Source organism: Dromaius novaehollandiae, chromosome 27 (assembly GCF_036370855.1).
Source record: "Dromaius novaehollandiae isolate bDroNov1 chromosome 27, bDroNov1.hap1, whole genome shotgun sequence".
NCBI classification, from domain to species: domain Eukaryota; kingdom Metazoa; phylum Chordata; class Aves; order Casuariiformes; family Dromaiidae; genus Dromaius; species Dromaius novaehollandiae.
Window position 1 is genome coordinate 2,805,183 of NC_088124.1, and position 18,358 is coordinate 2,823,540.

The window sequence follows — 18,358 nt, forward strand, 5'->3', positions numbered from 1 at the left end:
GGTTGTTTAAGAAATCTCTTAATGCATCTTTCATTAATGTAGTTGGGTATTATGTAATGTTCAGACTTTAAAACTTGTGTCAGTATACACAAACACTTTGTCACTGGCATGAGTCAGGATAAAAATAGCTTCCTGCCTCCCCAGATTATATTTACATTTAAAATGGTATATTTATTTTTACCATTAATTTAAGCAGTAGGAGTTTAATCCTATTCTGTGAAATTGCATTTGGAGCCATCTCTGAGCAATCCAGATATCTTAGAGAGAAGCGTGAAGAGCAGCAGAATGTATTGATTTAAGATTTGAACTATAAAGGGTAACATTCCCAGGCCAAATGTGATAATGCCTCTGCAGTGCTGTGCATGGGCATCAGAGCTCGGAGGGACTCCGGTATTTGTATATGGGGCTCGTTAGCAATGCATCAGCGGAGGCACCGACATATCGAAAGGATTCTTTTTATCCCCGGTTATTGTAAATTTATCTTTGGGCCCTAGTCCAAGGTCTTCTGGACACTGGAATTCACATGCACGTGGTTAAATACATATTCAGGTGCTTTGGAAAACTTAATAGTTATCCCTTATGCAGGCAGAAAGGAATTATGTGGCAGATGAATGGCAGGAGCATGCTTAACCGTGAAGCATCAAGGGTTTATAAAACTACACCTTTTCTATTGGGCTATTCCTGGAGAAGCAAGCTGAACCAGAAATCTGGAGAGAGATTTGGCTGTGTTTGCTTAAAATAGGAGGCTTAAAATAATGCTAGTTGTTAGCATACAGATTTTTATGTGCAAACCTTTCATGAATCAGTGGCGTTGAGGGGGGACTTTTAAACTGAAATATTTACATGAATCAGACATCTGGGTTTTGGAGGAGTGACCATTGCCGCACAAACAGTTTAAACTCTGAAGCTTTGCTGTGACTTAGTGCTTCCCCTCTATTAAAGGAGGATTTCAGGATATTGGTGTTGGTAGCACTGAGAACATATGAGCCGCCAGTAAGTAAGGAGTTGTGTTGTTTCAGAGTGAGTGCTTGGCAGAGGGTTTGCTCCAGAGTTACCGTAAGAAACGTGGGAGATTTCTTTCTGTTCAGCAGTTCTGACTGCTGCAGGTATTTGGGATTGGGGATTTGAGTCTTCTCAGAAATACTGTTGTTGTTATGCTTTTTTGTATAGCTTAGAATTGAACTGCTTAGCTTCTGTAGTATAGATGTAGGAATTGGTGCACATTTGAAACAAAGTAAGATATAATTGCTGAAGAAGAAAAACTGAGAAAGAAAATAGCATTTTCAAATCTAAAGGGATAAAATTTTTATATGTTGGTGAAATACATTTTTTTCCTGTTAGCTTTCACGAGTAGCTTTGCAGTAAATGGTGGAACAGAGAATACAGGGCAAAACTGTCTGTTGCTATTGCTCCTGTTAAAGAAGCTTTTTGTATAAGAAGTTGTAGGTGTATCTAACACAAGTGAATACAAAGCTTAACTCAGATGTCACCTGCCCTGAGACTGTATTCATTTAGCTCAGTGTGATATATGTTAGAAGGGAAACATTTGTTTTCCTGTCTCTAGAAGTAGATAAAAGGTCTTGCTTATATTAGGAGCAGCTCATCTTTTACTAGTTTTTTTCCTTACCATGGTCAGATCCATATACCGCATCCTTCTGGCTAGAAAGGAGGTATATATTCTGTATTGGCATGGCTAGCTGTGTTTAAATTGCTAACTGAATTTAGTTAGGCAGCTATAGTGAAGCTGCCATTACTATATATGTGTTAGGATGCTTTTTACAAGGATGAGATACAGGAACTAGCATTTTGCAGATGACTGATTTCAAACCAATAGTGTGAGCAGTGGATATAGCCCTCACAGGTTGCTTGGCCGTCCTCTTAAACAGCACTAACTTTGAGCCTCATGGAGAGGGAAATAGCCCTAGCAAAGCATTAACCTGTTGCCTTATTCAGAAATGTTGCTGCCTCCTGAGACAGCCGGTTGTAGGACACTACTGGATGCACTTAAACTGTTTCAGTTTATGAGAATCTGTCATGACATAACTTTCCTATTTTGGAAAAGTCTGTAATGGGTTGCTTAAAATCAATACATCTCAACTAGTTTTCTGCATGTATTAGTCCTGCCGACTATAGGTTGGCAAGAGAAACGATACCGTCAGTGTGGAGAATCGCTGTGGGTGAGTGCTGTTAGCAGTGGTGCTAGCTTTTGGCGTGTAAACCAGGTGCTGTCAGTTACAGAAGAATCTGGCAAACCATGATACTTAAATCAAGGTGTAGATGTGCAGTGTTAAATCATTGAAACCCTACTGCTGACTAGTTTTGAATTACATTTGTAGAAACAGTGGATTTTTGTTAAGACTCAAGTAAACGAGTAAGTCTGCAAACTTTGCTAACAGAGGGGCACTATGCACAGAATAGGAGAAAACAATCAAGCATTTCATCAGCCGTCTTGCATTCTCTTGCCAGAATTTTTAAGCTGTCCTGAATTGCATCAGTCCTGCTGGACATCATTTTCCATCTATAATTTGAAGCCAGATGGAAAATGAATCCACTGTATATTGATAGAGCCATTTCATAACAAGGGAAAACCATTTTGTGATGTGTCTGTGCTAGTTCAGCCTGTAAATAACCCTTTTTCTCGTCTTGTTGTGTTTGTGTCTGTAGCAGAAAATGAAACTAGAGTGTCATTAGCAGGGATGACAAAACCATGTTAAAGGCTCCAGGTAGTTTTTCTTCCTGTTGCAGGTTGGATAAATGCATTTTTGTGTTGTACCTCTAAGATAGAGGCACATCTACAGGTGCCACTGAGTGGGCAACATGAGACCTACCAAGTCTCATATTGCACTTACCATGAAGCCGATGTTTTCCCGTCTCTGTGCCCCCCACGCTGTGCAGCTTGCTAACAAATCTGTGCTCTCTGACCACAGAGGGGTTGCAGGCTATAAGAGATGGTGGCATGGGACATTGGTCTTCTGATAGGATCCATTCCTCAAATCTGTGCTAGAAGGTACGTGTGCCCAGGGCAGCCTGGTGACACCGGCTTCTCCTCTCATGTGACATTTCACACATGGCACTTCACCTTCTGGAAAAGCAGAAAACTGATCTCTCCAAAAAGTCTTGTGCTTCAGAGAAGCAGTAAGTGAAGAACCAGATTTGTACTTGATAACTGGAAAATTCTTTTTTTTAAAAAAAAAGGTTGCTAATGAATGAGACCTTCTGAATCTTAAAAAGTTTAAAGACTGTAGAATTTGGCTAAAAGCCAGGAGTAGAATTTAAAAGCAGGAGCCAAAAAAGTTGTATGTCAGAGCATAAAAGAGAGAATTCCTGCTTGTGATTCGTGGTGGTTGATGGCAAACCCTTATGTTAGGTGTCCAGAGACGAAGTGAGGTGTTACAGAGAAAATTATGTAGACTTGGAACCGTGTAATGTCAGGACAAATTGAAAAAACAGGGTTACGGTGCAGGCACGTGATAGAAGGTGATGTTAGAAAGAATAGGGCTTTTCTCTTGAAAGAGAAAATACTGGGCACTTCTTTCAAAAGCTTTATTTAAATTGGACATTGGCAAACGAAGAAGATAATTGTAGGTACTAGACTGGAAAATGGCTGTGTTCCTCTGATACAGATGGTTCGATAACAGTGGCTTCAGATCTGTCGCACCTCATTTTTGCCATCTTTTTGAGAGAGTGTTAACTTTTCCTTCATTGAACTATGGCTCCGTTTACTATAGGCAGAAAATCAATGTATTTTATGCCTGTGCCATTGCTCTAGCAGAAATGCCTCTTCTGTAAACTCTACAGTGCTGGCAATGTGGACCTGTTGACTTGCTTTTGAGTAGAAAAAGAATTGATAGAAGCTGGGGCCAAAATTTCCAAGGTCTGAGCCTCATCTCATTTATACAAATTCTAGCCTGCTGTTTTCAGTGGATTTCCTTCATATTTGCAGAAGGAGACCCTAGCTCTTTTCTCAGTCTTAAATGGAGCAGAAAGTTTGTACTTCTTGCCTTCATTTCTAACAGTAGGATTTTTCTCTTGTTTTCTAGAGCTCTCTGGAATGCTTCCCTGTGCCTGGGGAATCTTTATTGCCACTGAACTTAGCTGACCAGCAGCATTTTTTCCCTTCCCTCTCTTGGGGAAAGCATGCATCTGGTGACTGAGAGCAAACATAACGGTTTTACAAAAATTAGAAAATTGGACTGCTGCCTACTTGCCAAAATGATCTTTCATCGTAGCAAGTTTGAGTAGTGTTTTCCTTATCCGAGTTCCTCTGTTCTGCTGTTCCTTTAAATGCCATCTTCCTCCAGAAAAACATCTAAATTGACAATATATCAAAAGACTCTGTGCCAACGGAGCTACGTGGTTAGAAATTTGTCACGGCCAAGAGTAGAGCAGTTGAGAGAAAGTATGAGTAGTGATTGCTGCAAGTGAGAGGCCAGGTTTACAAAACCGTGGTGCTGGGCTGGTCCAGCTAGGTGAGCCTGGCCTCGGACTGCCAAATCTGTTGTGAGCCGCATCGTGAAGCCGTAGCCCGCGGCGCTCTCCTGGCTCGGGTATCTCTGCGCTGCACTCCGTTTTGCGGTTTAGACATAGCCGGTACTGATTCGCTCACCCTTCAGTGCAGGAAATGCTTCTCGTTGTTTATCTCAGCCCAGCGAGGTTTCCCTTCTACTCTCCAGAGGAGGAATTCAATCATTGCTAATTGTTTCTCTGCCTTTGTATGTAAGGAAACTTTTGGCATGTTCCAAGGATGTTTTGAGAAATGAAAGCAAGGCTAAACTCTTTTTGAAAGGCAATTATATTAGAAATACATCTTGTCCTAAACTAGTACGGACTGTAGAATTAGGTCAGGCACACCCTGAATATGCGTGTTTCCTGCTTGCTCACATTTCTGAGAATAATTGTACATGGGAATGTTTTTGTCGATTTAAAGGAGTGTTGTCACCTTAAAAATAAGTTGTTTGGAGTTTTATATAAGTCATCCTGGTTATGTGGTGGTTTAGTAAGAGTGGGCGATTACTAACCATCTGATTCACTTGCTCTGTATGCTGATCGTTCTTTGCCATTCACAAACTGAATGATGAAGTTACTCGCTTCGACTATTTTTACTCTCTTCTGACTTCCTTCTTGTCACGCCAGATGACAGCGAAGCGGTGCCTGGGCTGGCAGATGTTACAGAAAAGAGCTCCACTCTGAACAGAATTTGACTGCTCAATGTTTTGCGATTTTCTTTGAAGTTCTGTAAAGTTTTACAAACCCTGATGCCTGAGCTATTTTGTAATGGCTCTCAATCACAAGGGTAGGGATAAGGACCAAGTAGTAAAATAAAAAGTTAGGAGCCAGCAAGTCTGCACTGATGGGTTTTTTTTTTTTTTAACTTTTGCATCATAAAATGCCCTGCATCTAAGTGGCTCTTCTTTGCTGTGAGTGTTATTGTGAGTATATTTTAAGTTTCTTTTCCTTGCGTACATCACCTACTTAATATTTACGTTGGTCTGTGCAAGTTAGGTTATTCAGCTCCTTAGGATGGCTGTGGGAGAACCGTGCGCCTTGGGAAATGGTTCTGGGTGCTCCTGTGATTTTCTCGGGTGGGGAAGGGTAATGTGCTGAAGATCATCCCAGCCTCTTTGTGTTCCAGGACACTTCCTTCTGTCTTAGGCTGATCCTTGTTCTATTTCTTGTTTATCTCTGCACAAGGCTTATAATATGCAGAGTTTTTGCCCAAGATGTGGTGTTAAATAAAATTTTTAATTTCCAGCTTGTGTTTAAAAAAGGAAAAATAGGAATACACGCCCATACTTTTCTCACAACAGAAGTGTGGCCCAGGACATATCCCAGCAAAGAGGACTTCACCTCGATAATCCACACCAGGTGACAGATGCTTGTTTAGTTGCACAGCTCACTTTTAACACCGGCATATTTGGGAGAGGAGAGACCTACATACTCTGAGCCAAGCAAAACCAATACTGAGAGGTGGACATAAGAGATGATTTTGATCGATGCTGATTTCCTTTCAAAAAATGTCACAGGCTATTCAGGAGATAACTCTCTGATTCTCAGTGCTGAACACGATGCTGGGCTTGATATCCCTGGGTTCCCAGCTCCCGAAATCCAGCTGGAATCAACGAGCTGTGGGCCCTCAACTCCTCTGCAAACTGGGCAGCAGGCTGCTTGAGAGCTAACATCCCAACAAGTCAGTGGGAAGTAAGGTACGGGGTTAGTTTACAGCTCGTCGCTTCTGAGGGACTGGCTCATTTTTGCTTGCGACATGGTAGAAACATGCATAGGAATTTAGACCTCACGGAAGAAGGCAACCTGCTGGTATTTGTCCTGTTAACCGCAAGGTAATTGTGCACAGCCAGGAGCGTGAGCAGTGAACATGTTACAAGTTAGACTAACACCTAGCTAGTTAGTGGTGCCCGAAAATTATGTCCCTTCTGTGTCCCTGCTTTCCGTCATAAAATACATCACTGCAGTGCTTCCCAGGGTTGTTAGGAGCAGTGAGTAGTTAATATTTGTAAAAAGCTTTGAAGATGAGTAGTGCTAATTATTATTTATAGGTGTTCATTCTCACCATGGGTAGTCCACCTTGATCTTAGCCATGAAAGGAAACCAGGACATTTGTAAGCTGGTCAGGTTTGAGTGCGGCCTTCTGAAGTCCTCCAAACTAGTTTCCCTGCTGGGTTGTACGCATGATTGTACATTAAATGACTAGTTTCAGAATTTATTGTACCATCCAGCTGCGGGTAAAGAATGCTGACTTGTTTGCCCCTGTTTTGCAAATGCAAAACATTTCAGGGTTTGGGCATGCCGTGAAGGGATAGCAGGGAGGAAAATGGCATCAGCCTGGCCCAAGTTTGGTTATCAGCAGGGCTGAACGTTCGGCTTCCCAGAAAATAAGCGAGGGAAAAATCAGACCTGATGCCTCTAAGAACTGCCGCAGTCACAAAGAATACGTGTCTGAATCTTCCACTGTCTCTGAGGGTTTTAGCACCTTTCACCCATGCTGAACTTAGTGTAATAGGAAAAAAATGAGAAGGAAGGTGCCAAAGAGCTGTTTTTTAAAAAAAATTGCATCTAGCAAATTAAGCAGAAAAAGGAAGAGATTGGGGAAAAATAATGTAGTGTAGAGGTATCTGATGAAGCCTGAGAAGTGAGGTCTGAGATACTGCAGTAAAGGATTCTGCCGAGTGATGTGCAGAGCCTCTTGAGCTGTCTGGGCATTTAGTTCACAGTTTAAGGTGATGAAAAGGGATTGCTCACAAAGTTGCAGATTGCTACGTTCATTAAATCCAATTTCATCATTGCGAAAGCGCAGTCAGGATGTGTTTCGTGCTATTTGACTTCATTTAAACATCATTTATGAGGCAGGCTCCTTGTGAAGTTATGGAATGCGAGAAACGCTTGCTAAAGCTGCTTGCCTCGCTCTAAACTGCTTGTCGATCTGATACTCTGCCTAAATTCTCCTCTCAGAGTAAGATATTAAATAATTAAGAGCTTGCTCAGATGATGTAAGGGGAGCTTATTGGCAGACCAGCAATGATGGAGTGCTCTCGAAAGTAAGAGGCCTAAGAAATAAATTTTATGCTTATATTTCCATATCAAGCTTTCATAAAGTCCTTCTGAGCTCACAGAGCAAAGTCTGTTCCCAAGTTGAGTGTGTTTGCAGCTTATCTTTATCAGGGAGCTTGTTTCTAGGTAGAAAAGTTGGAAGTTCTTGCTTTCTCTGCGTTCTTTTCTGTGCAGCCCAAGCTGGGGGGAGCTGCGTAGTGATGCGCTGTGTTCTCTTAAATTTCCTGGAACAAAAATGACCCTCCTAGGCCCCTCGCGTTACTGTTCCTACCAGCCAGCGCCTTTAAAAAAAAAAAAAAAAAAAAAAAGTATGGTAGCTTCTCAGGTGGTTTTGCTGCTGCCAGAAATCTTCCTTTTCATGAATATTACATGAAGCATAAGCAACAGATTTTCTAAAAATATACAGAAGTAATAATGCTGGCAACTTAGTATTTATTTTGGGAGACGGCAGGAAGGAATTGCCATTCCCTTTTGTTGATCTCTAATTAAGAGTGAGATGCTTGCGCTGATTTCCAGTAATGATGAAACCCACCACTGAACTGCTCATTAAGGCCTTCATCCTCAGCGGGTCGTGACCAGAAAGCTCGCCAACTCTGATTTGCCGTTTAGTTGTTTTATTAATGCTGTATTTTATCCGGTTTGTTTTTAGCCATGTCGGTGTTTTGCTGTGCTTTAGAGACGGCACCCGCAGGCGCTGGAGTCTTAATTCTCTCGAGAGAAAGACACAGGGCAATTGTTCTGCAGGGGGGAAATTGGAGAAAATTCGTTAATGAGGAAATTGGTGGTTTTATGTTTGAAAGAGTGAAAAGAAACTCAAAGCCTGGAGAGTTGTTTCTTGTCCAAGGCAATAGCGAGAAAAAAAACAGGCCAAGGAGAGAAGGAGGCAAAAGAGCTGTTAGAAGATACAAAAGAGTGACATGAGACCAGAGAAAGGGCCTTAAGGTAAGAACAAGGAAGATGAATTTAGCTTAGTGTGAAGAGGCCAAAAGGGGGCAAAGATGTCACTGACTGTATGCAGAAAGGACATTTAAGAGGTGAATAGAATTGGTCAGAGCATCGTGTGTATTGGGCTGAGCCAGGGCGTGATGGACGTGAGGCTGCTGCGGGCATGGGTATTCGATGGGATATGAGTATCTATTGTAGGACTGTACCGGGTTAGATATTGGGGGCTATTCGATGGGATATGAGTATTTATTGTAGGACTGTACTGGGTTAAATATTGGGGGTGGTCACCATGTGGCAGCAGGGGGATGAATCAAGAAATAGGGAGACAAGACAGTGACTGGAAGCAGAGCATTTCCTAGTCAAACCTCACGGTGGTGAAGAGAACAGTGCCTGGGCTGTTAACTGGGAAAATGTTAGCGTTCAGGCTGTAGCCGAGTTACCGAGCTCGTTTTGCCGGCACTGGGAATCAAGAGATTCATAAACGTTTTTAAAGGGCTCTAGTGGTCTGGAGATCAGGCAGTTGCCAGGAAGATATTTGAAGGAACACACATGTGATCTAAAGACGTCAGCGGTTTTAGACTTACTTTGAAGAAACCGGAGCCTTATAGGTAAAATAGACCCTTGGTTGCTTTAAAATCTTTTTTTTTTTTTCTCCTCTCTCCTTTTTCCTCTCACAAGGTTAGGGTAGGGTATAACTAGCATCGCAAGTCTCTCTGAAGCCCAATTAAGTAACTGAATAAATGCCTCTTGACCCTGAGGGACTTTGCTTGCAGGAGGAGATACCGGGATTTGAGTTTCATTGCCTGGGAATTTCTTCCAACACTAACACCCTGGTATTTTCTCTTCTAGCTCTTCTCTTAAGAAACGCAGCCAGCTCCTCACATCACGGAGGCCCAGCATGAACATTAACTGTGCTGGTGGGACAGGCTGGTCAAGAAGTCTGGAGTCCAATTGCTCTGTGGAAAACATAGCTGTAGCAGTCCATGAGTCAGAAGAAAGTGATGTGGTGCTAGGAGGTCACAGCCCCTCTTCAGGTCCGAGGTCTGAGGGTGAGGATAACGTGTTTACCTTATAGCAATCTTTAAGGCAGATTTTTTGCAAGGTGTTACGTTCTTGCGAAAATTCCAGTGTCCCAAGGAAGCTCATGCTGGTAAAAGGCACACTCGCAGCTGGGGAGTGCCGAATATATATGTCCTACTTTGCCAGGCTGATGAAAAAGACAGAGGTCTAGGGTCCTGCTGTCTTGGCAAGATGGGTATAGCCTGTCCAGCCTGCAGCTGCTCCCGAGGTTGTCCTTGAACAGATGAACCAAAAACATCTGGACTGTGCTGATGAGCTGGGTGACCTCACGGACCAGGCATCAAGCACTGCTGGCCAAAAACACCTCGAGGGTGACATAGTCGTTATCCTGGAGTGTGGCGCGTTTCCTGTGAGAGTAGTAGTTGTCAGTACTGGGCATCTGTGTGTGGGGGTGTACTTCTTCCTGGCCTTGTTTGATTTCTGTGCTCCTGCTCTTTATCCCTTGAATCCATCATGCTTTGACAAGGGGTATTAAGCACCATGGATCGTTGAGAAGGTTTTTATCCAAAATCCAACTGCTGGCTCAATTTGAAAATGCAGCATAGCCTTCCATTGTATAACGTTACCCTAAAAGTTAAGCATATGTTGGTTGTGTGACTCGGTTTTCTCATTACACTAGGGAGTTTTAGTATTAAATGATCTTTTCCAACAAATTGTATTTTGTTCTTACACTGCTTGTTTCTCTTAGGTTTAGATCCCGAATGCCGGCACACTGCTTGCCTGGTGAGTCCCCAGATCAGTAGCATGTTGTCTGCCTCTGAAGACACGCACAACTGTCATTTCCAAGACGGTAATAAAAGACAGCCAGAATATTTTAATACACAGGAACGCCACGGAGGCAGCACTTTGTCTTCAAGCATTAGTTCACAAACACAGGCTCCAGAGAAAGTGACACTTGTGGTAGATGGCACTCGATTTGCAGTGAATCCACAGATTTTCACTGCTCACCCTGATACTATGCTGGGAAGGTGAGTGATTTCTGCCATTTTCAGGTGGGTTGAATGCGTGCTAAAATGGAGTAAGAACATACTGTTTGTGTTGTGATCTCATCCATATTCATAAGCTGATTAAGGTTGGGCTTGTTCTAAACTGGGCTGTGAGGCCTTGAAAATATGATTAGAGGGAAGTCAGTAGATTTCTAGGTAACACTCTCCCTTCGGTCCGAGTATTTCAACCAATGTGCAGTTTTAGCTAGATGTGGACTAATTTTACCTTCTGTCCAAGTGTTCGCAGCTGATAGCTTCCCTTCTAGAACAGGGAATATGATAATGCTGCATTCTCCTCCTTCTGCTAACTTTTGATATTCTCCCAAGAGAGAAGTCGCTCAATTCCTTCTAACATTGATTAGACTTTGGAGCCTGTTGATGCAGCTGCTAACAGGAAGCATTCATTTTCCGTACTGCCAACACCATCACCCTATCTCTGACCAAAGGCAGCCTAGTTCTGTTGGGTTACTGACCTTTGCACAGGTCAGCGTGTAAAGCAAGTGATCAAAAGGCGTGCGATGGTTGTGTTACGTAGCCTCAATGGAAGGGCTTTCTTGCCAGGGAGTTTTCTGACCCAGGGTCGAATGGTCCGTTCCTCTGAGTTGTGGCTTGTTCCACAGAATGAAGCAGCTTTAGCAACAGTCTTGGAGTCCAGCTATTGTAGGACTTAGTTGAGACAGCTCTTGTGCTTGCTTATTATGCAAGAGATTTGAGCATTGGCTTCAAGTTGCTGTATACCTGTTGTCCTGCTGGTTTTGTTTAACCTCAGCACACCTATTGGTTTCTACTATGGATGCATTCACGTTTACTTGTGCATTTATGTAGACTTTTATCTGTTCAGAATGTTTGGACCAGGAAGAGAATATAACTTCACCCGGCCGAATGAAAAGGGAGAATATGAGATTGCAGAAGGAATTAGCTCAGCTGTGTTCCGGACCGTGCTGGTAAGATGATGTTTGCAGATGGAAAAAAACCAATTGGTTTGTCACGTGTGCAAAGCTGATCCGTCTCCCAGGCAGCTGTGTACCCCCTGGGACGTATTCTTTTGTTATTGTTTCATGTTGTGCTAAAAATTTATAGTGGGTTTTGGTATGAATCAGCATTGCAGATATTTGCTCATGTTGCCTTTTACCTTGTGTCATGCTCTTGTAGTTCCTGAGCTCTGTCCTGACCTCATGGTTGCATATGAATGCATATTGCATATGGGATGTTATGAAACCCCACATCATGGGAAAAGTTTTAACGAGTTCACAGTTTATCAGACCCAGGAGAATATGCCAAGGGACAAACAGGGCTGTTCTTACTGTTCAGAGCTTTTTATTTCCCCTGCAGCTAAAAAATATTGGTTAACAGAACAAAAATCTAATTGAAAATGATCAATGTCCAAGCTGTTCTGAATTTTTTTTCCAAAACTTGTCCTTTTTACTTGCAGGATTATTACAAAACGGGGATCATCAACTGCCCTGATGGGATTTCAATCCCAGACCTTCGAGACACATGTGATTACCTCTGCATCAACTTTGACTTCAACACAATCAAATGTCAAGATCTAAGTAAGTACAGAGAGAAGTCATCTCTGAGGAGAATATCTGGATGGTGTGGAGTGCTCTGATCCTGATTCAGTGCAGTTTTTAATTGTATGCTTTAGTTTAAGCATGAGGGTAGTTCCATAGACATCACTAGGACTGATGTACGCATTGCACTTGAGCTAGTTCCTTCTTTGCTACATCAAACCAAAGTGAAGTGATTGAATCCTGTAGAATGCAGACATCTTGCTCAAAAAAGCAAATTGAAGTTGCAAAACTCCCTCTCAGCCTCTGTTACAAGAGGAGGCTAGAAGAGCTTGCTGTTACAGACAAGCAAAATTGAAGGCTAAAAGCAGGGTTATAACCCCTGTCTAAAATGTGCCAGAGAACAGTGAATAATTTAAGCTGAAGAATGATGGGCAGAGCAGGCACTAAAGATACAGAGGTCAGAAAGGAGTAGAGAGTTCCTAGTCATTCAAGAAATTTGGGAGCAACTTTTGGGGGATGCTGGCAAGCAGAAAAGTACACTTAACATAGGCAAATCTGTGAAAGGCGTTATATTGAAATGTGGCATATGGTATCATAGCACAGGCCTTGGTGGCATTTCCTACTCTGTCCTCTGAATGATCACAGAGAAGGCAGAAAATGTGGTTTCAAGTACAGAAATTGTTGCTGGAAATTGTATCATAATAAATTAATTATTCAGTCTCTATTATCTCACTATATTGACTGGACCTTGCTGGTTTTTAATGGCAGTGTAATGGTCCTACAGTGTAATTTGCATCCCATTTTAAATGCAGTCTCATGTATATGCTTTTGCCACTTCTGGAGCTGGAGGCAATTGATGCATCTGAACAAACATATGTTAAGGAGTTTGTCTAAAGAATGAGAGCTGTGCTCTTGGAGGTACCCAGGAAAGTGAAGAGCTGGGACATGTTTTCATATCGTGTTTAAAAAATAAAAAATAAAGCAGCTCATCATGTGATTCATATCTCATTAGGTGCTTTGCTACATGAGTTGTCCAATGATGGTGCTCACAAGCAGTTTGACAGCTATCTGGAGGAGCTGATTCTGCCTATAATGGTGGATAGTGCCAGGAAAGGGGAACGCGAATGCCATATTGTCGTGCTGACAGACGAAGACACAGTGGACTGGGATGAAGATCATCCACCTCCGATGGGAGAGGAGTACTCACAAAGTAAGGGCGCTCTATCGATGCTGAAGCACACGTCAGGTCATGGTGTCTCAGCTGTGGCAGCCACTTTTCTCTATCCCTGCATACGCACCTGATACAGCAGCTCCTGGCTCTGTGCTCAGTGTGCATCCAGGTATCTGGGCAGTAGGGAAGAACCCAGTGTCCAAATAGCAGTGCCCGGCTGGGTAGGGAAGAGATGCTGGAGGATGGAGTCCTGTTCTGTGCATTCCTTCTGAGCTGGCCACAGCTAGAGGCAGGATAGCTGGCTAGTTAGAGCTTTGGTCTGACTGTCTGCAGTGGTTCTTATGGACAGCACTCACTGTGGCCCTTCCTTTTGTTTGCCTTCCCCTCCTCGGCTTTTTCCTGGCTCCCTAGTGAGTGAATACTCTTTGCTTTACACACCCATCAAATTCCAGATGGGGGCAAGGCCCATGACTTTAACACAGCTAGCAATAAAGCTTTTTCCAGGTCTCATTCTATCCAGACTACAACATGTATCAGTCCCCTCCCACCAAGGAAGTTTGGCTAGTCCCAGTGATGAGAGTAGATACTTGAAGCAGTTCTGGGAAAACAGACCTGTTATTTTGGCACCTGCATAGCTGAGCATGTCAAAAACAGGCAGAAAGTCTGTCTTTGTTTCTAATCACCCTTTTTATTTCTCAAGTCCTTTACAGTTCCAAGCTGTACAGATTCTTCAAGTACATTGAGAATCGCGACGTTGCAAAAGCTGTATTAAAGGAACGGGGTCTGAAAAATATTCGCATTGGCATTGAAGGTAAAAGTATTTCCTCAACCAAGGAAATTCTAAAATGGGTCACTCTGTAGTCGATAAATCCTGCTTTCCTATGAATTTGTGCCCAGGGAGACTTCCAATGTGGTTTCTTTGGTCTCTAATAAAGGTTGACCCCCTACTGAAGACTTTCTGCAGGGAGGGGTACTAAGAAGTCTCTCTGTTTTACCACACACTGAAGCTAGTAGAAACTTGGTATCTTCCTTCACCTCTGTCATGTTTCATTGAAATTGGCCAGGTTGTTTAAAAGTTAGGGGGAGCTGATAGCTCCATAGTACCAATCTGTAAGCCTTCTGTCTTTAGGACCAAGTAAGCAGAAAAGGTGAATCACTCTTCCACCGTTCCTGCTGGTCCAAGCGTTTACTTAGGGAGTTTAGAGAATCTTGTGCTCCGTCCTGGGGGAGACTATCTCATTTTTATAGTAGCTGTTTGTTCACATAGTGGCTTAATGCTGTGCAGCCATTGATTGTAATGACCACACACAATTGCTGCCCCTTCATTCTGGAGGAAAGAAAATAGTTTTTCACAAGCTGGTAGAGGTCAATGTGGAATAGAGCATTTGTCTACGAAGTTCCCCTGTTTCCTCCAGTCACTCCTGTCTGGCCATTCTTCTGAGACCAAGTTGTCTCTTTGTGCAAGTCAGAAGAACATAGTGCAACTGACTGGCTCTCTGTGTTTTCAGGATATCCCACCTGTAAAGAGAAGGTGAAGAGGAGGCCTGGTGGCCGGTCAGAAGTGATATACAACTATGTTCAACGGCCGTTCATCCAGATGTCGTGGGAAAAGGAAGAGGGCAAAAGCCGTCACGTCGACTTCCAGTGTGTTAGGAGCAAGTCTCTAACAAACCTGGTCACTGTGGGTGATGATGTTTCCGAGGACCACGAGATACTAATGCATCACCCCCCACAGGTAGATGAACTGGACAGGCTAAACGCACCATTCTCCCAAATGGCTGTTAACGATCTACCAGATTAGTCATGGCTCAGGGCAGATAGGCCTACTTGATCTGGAAACATCTCGGCATAGTTTCGTCCCAGGTGATGGAACACGAACTCCTGCAAGGTGATTTATCCTTGTTCATGCTCTTACTACATTGTCTTATTTCAAGCATGTTAATAAAGAGCCACACTCCTTAGCCTAACTGTGCAATCAAAAGCAACATCTCCTCAAACAGAAAGAAATGATGCTGTTTGCTTCCACTACGAACGCTTCCAGATTGGTGGGTGCTGAATCTTTTATGTAAACTTCTAAAAGAAGAGCAGAAGTATTTAGAATCTCCTTGTTTGATATGAGAGAGGAAATTCCAGGCCTCTCAAAACAAAGCTTTCTTTTACCTTTAGGCACTTAGGTTTGCTTTTGTGATAATCAGTTACAAAGGACTGAACATCAAAGCAAGACAGATGACACCTTTTCATCAACCAGCAGAAATGTAGCACCATTTTGACAGCAAAATACGGAGTGTGGGGGAATCTGTTTACACTGCCACCTGGCTTTGCATCCAGTGTGTTGTACTGCTGTTCTCGGGAAAGATGGAACTAGTTTAATAGGAAGCGTGTGCCTGCTCACAGGAATTTCCCCATATATACTTCTGCATAGGAGGGAATGGCACTGTTTTTAGGGATATTGTTTCTGTTAAATTCAGTAAAACAAGCAATCATGCTGAAGGAAAAAGCCAAAAAAAAAAAAAGACTGTAGTTGATATTTTACAAGCTAAGTAAATCTGTTTAGTAGCGAAATAGATGTAAGAAGCTCTCTAGAGGTGACTGTGCATGTTAAAGACTTGCAGTTTTCTTCTCCATCCCCCTGCTAAGACAAAAGCCAGTGGAGGAGCTCTCTGTACAGGCAGGGTAATAGCCAAGTAAAACCCTTGGTCCCATCAGCCTTAGTCAAAGTTCCTACTGACTTTCCAAGGAGTGCTCAACTCACAGGGCCTATTGCAGCTTTGAAAGGCCAGCTACTTTCTTCCCAGTTTGGAACCCATTGGATCATTTTGCTGTCAGGCAGGTAAGAAATATCCATAATAAAGCAGCCTTCAACAGGGAAAACGCATGTATCTGGGAACAGCTCTCCTCTGCTGCTCTGAATATATTATAGTCTGCGGTAATGGCTTTGTTCACTTTGGATTCAGGGCCAAAGGAGCTGTGACCACAAGTATGTGATGTAGTATAGGCCTCTTCCAGGCTGGTTTAGCTCAGCTAGTTATCGTAGAGACTAGCTGGTCCTGCTCCTGCAGTATGAAGTTTCCTGTAGACTTGCTTAACCCATCGATTAGCACACGGTGTTCAGTGCTGCCAGGTTAACTGGAGGGGGCCTGCCTTACACAGCTATCATTTCTGATGGCAGTGCAGATTTTCTGTACCCAAAGTAGAGTTATAACCAACTTAGCCATGATGCTGGTGCAAGGAAAATTTGAAAGCCTTAAAAACAAATACATAAAAGGAGAGAGAGTGTTCCCATGCAAAGTTCCCAAGTTTAGGTCAGTTCTGCTCTTGCAGTTGACCGCTGTTAAAACCTGTACCAATTAGACATCGAGTTACCTGGTCATGCTTAGCAAAATAGAGGCAGGTTATCAGTCTGCCCCTAAATATTTAATCCTTTGTTGTCAGGGTTGCTTCATCAAGCAGGTTTTCATTGTTCTTTAAAGATCTGTCTCCAAAGTGCAAGATAGACTTAATAGTGAAGATTATTACTGTTTTGGTGCTAAGAACATTTGTTTTTCTCCATGTAAGTAACATGGCAATATCAAGCACAAGTTACCTTAACGATTTATGAATGCTACTTTAGTTAAAAAGCAAACAAAACCATCTCTGCCAGTGCATACACTTGCTGATATATTCAGTTCCCATCTGTATGGGTTCAGGTTACATTATTTGCAATGTTTCTGTTCTCAGCTTTTTTACTAAGTGCAGCAAATAGATCTCTTCTTTTTATAAGTGCCTATGGGAAGATTTCCAAAAGTGCTTAAGGCCTGACCGAGTGTCCAAGGAGTTTAGATGCCCAGGTCCCCCTGGCAACTTTTGAAAAATCTTCCCGCTGTGTCTTCAGATCAGGATGGAGAAGTGTCCTTAAGTGTCTGCACAGAGGTGATGTAGATGGTGTGCAATCACTTTCCAGTGTTTCTCTAGATGAGTTTCTAATTTTATAGTAGAGAAAGGTAGACATATGGAACATTAACCTTCCAGCTAAGGGCCAGACCAAACCCATTACTTGCCTTGGTGATGAGCTGCTCCCCTAAGTCAAGCAAAGGCAGGGGTGAGACTGCCCACCCAGCAGTGATGGAGCTTGACCCCAGGCCCTGTGGGTTTTATGTTGTGTATTTATTTATTCAGCAGTGTAGGTTTTAAGTAAACAAGTATTGGTATTGACTAGCTGACTTGGAACTGGCGTTTACATGTGTTCTGCTCTGTTGACCTGAATGTGCATGTTGTTGAGCACTACCCTACACCTCCTGACCTGTGTCGAGGTGCCAGATGCTGAGCATCTGACGTTGGTGGCATGTTACGGGATCCGACAGCTAAGTACCATGTTCAGGCACCAAGTGCCTGTCCCTGAGCCCGGTGTTTCTTACTAGCGAGGCCTATTGGAGGATTCAGTCAGCTTGTTAGAAATAGTGACCCCAGGCACTTTACTGAAACAGGACGGTGACTGGGGGTTAAAGCCTCTCAATGCCTTGTGGTGACTTAGTGCTCTGTGTAACTGGTCCTTCAGCGTGGGATGGAGCGATGGGACTTCCATGCTTGACATGCACTGTTTTGCTGACACTCCAAAAAGCCACTATACTTTATTGGCTTTCCCAAGCAATTAAAGATTAATTTAGGATTTTATTTTTTTAGTAGAGCAACTTGCATTGGAATGCTAAATCAATCTGAAAAAATCTGCATTTACTCCCCCCCCCCCCCCCCCCTTTCTCTCATGGTCACCTACCATTCAGGTACAAGGTCAAGTTTTGTGTTATTCTAGATATACTGAAGTGTTACCTGTGGTATTTACGAACCCTGCAGATGTATGGTTTCTTTTCTGTATTAAAGTATAAATTATACATGGCTTGTTTGGCTCTTTAAAAATTATTTTAAATGTGGAGTAGGAGAATGGATAAGGGGGTGGATTGCTAGGCTTTGTTTCCTTGCTGCTTCAAGTAGATGTGATTTGTGGCACAAAAGTCCTGGAATGATGGAGAGCCTGGCCCCTTGGCAGCAACCAAGTGCAGCAGCTGCACAGAAGTGTTACTACCCATCGTGCCAAGGACCTCGAGAAAGCTTGCCAAGTCGTC

The 18,358-nt window shown here is 42.9% G+C and overlaps 1 protein-coding gene across 18 annotated transcripts in view; it reads left to right on the top strand.

Annotated features, from left to right (window-relative positions):
• KCTD20 (potassium channel tetramerization domain containing 20) overlaps nucleotides 1–18,132 on the top strand; it is a 69,189-nt gene extending 51,057 nt beyond the window's left edge. For 15 of the 18 annotated variants that reach the window (XM_064498140.1, XM_026111782.2, XM_026111772.2 and 12 more), the window contains 7 exons: nucleotides 9,361–9,560; nucleotides 10,280–10,559; nucleotides 11,419–11,521; nucleotides 12,010–12,130; nucleotides 13,104–13,301; nucleotides 13,963–14,073; nucleotides 14,771–18,132. In XM_064498140.1, coding sequence (XP_064354210.1) covers nucleotides 9,410–9,560; nucleotides 10,280–10,559; nucleotides 11,419–11,521; nucleotides 12,010–12,130; nucleotides 13,104–13,301; nucleotides 13,963–14,073; nucleotides 14,771–15,063 — 1,257 coding nt within the window. In that variant the 5' untranslated portion in view covers nucleotides 9,361–9,409 and the 3' untranslated portion in view covers nucleotides 15,064–18,132. Of the gene's footprint in view, nucleotides 1–864; nucleotides 994–9,094; nucleotides 9,120–9,360; nucleotides 9,561–10,279; nucleotides 10,560–11,418; nucleotides 11,522–12,009; nucleotides 12,131–13,103; nucleotides 13,302–13,962; nucleotides 14,074–14,770 lie in introns of those variants that run through there. The other 3 variants (XM_026111777.2, XM_026111778.2, XM_026111783.2) reach the window with 3 other exon arrangements.
• Nucleotides 18,133–18,358: the final 226 nt, after the last annotated feature.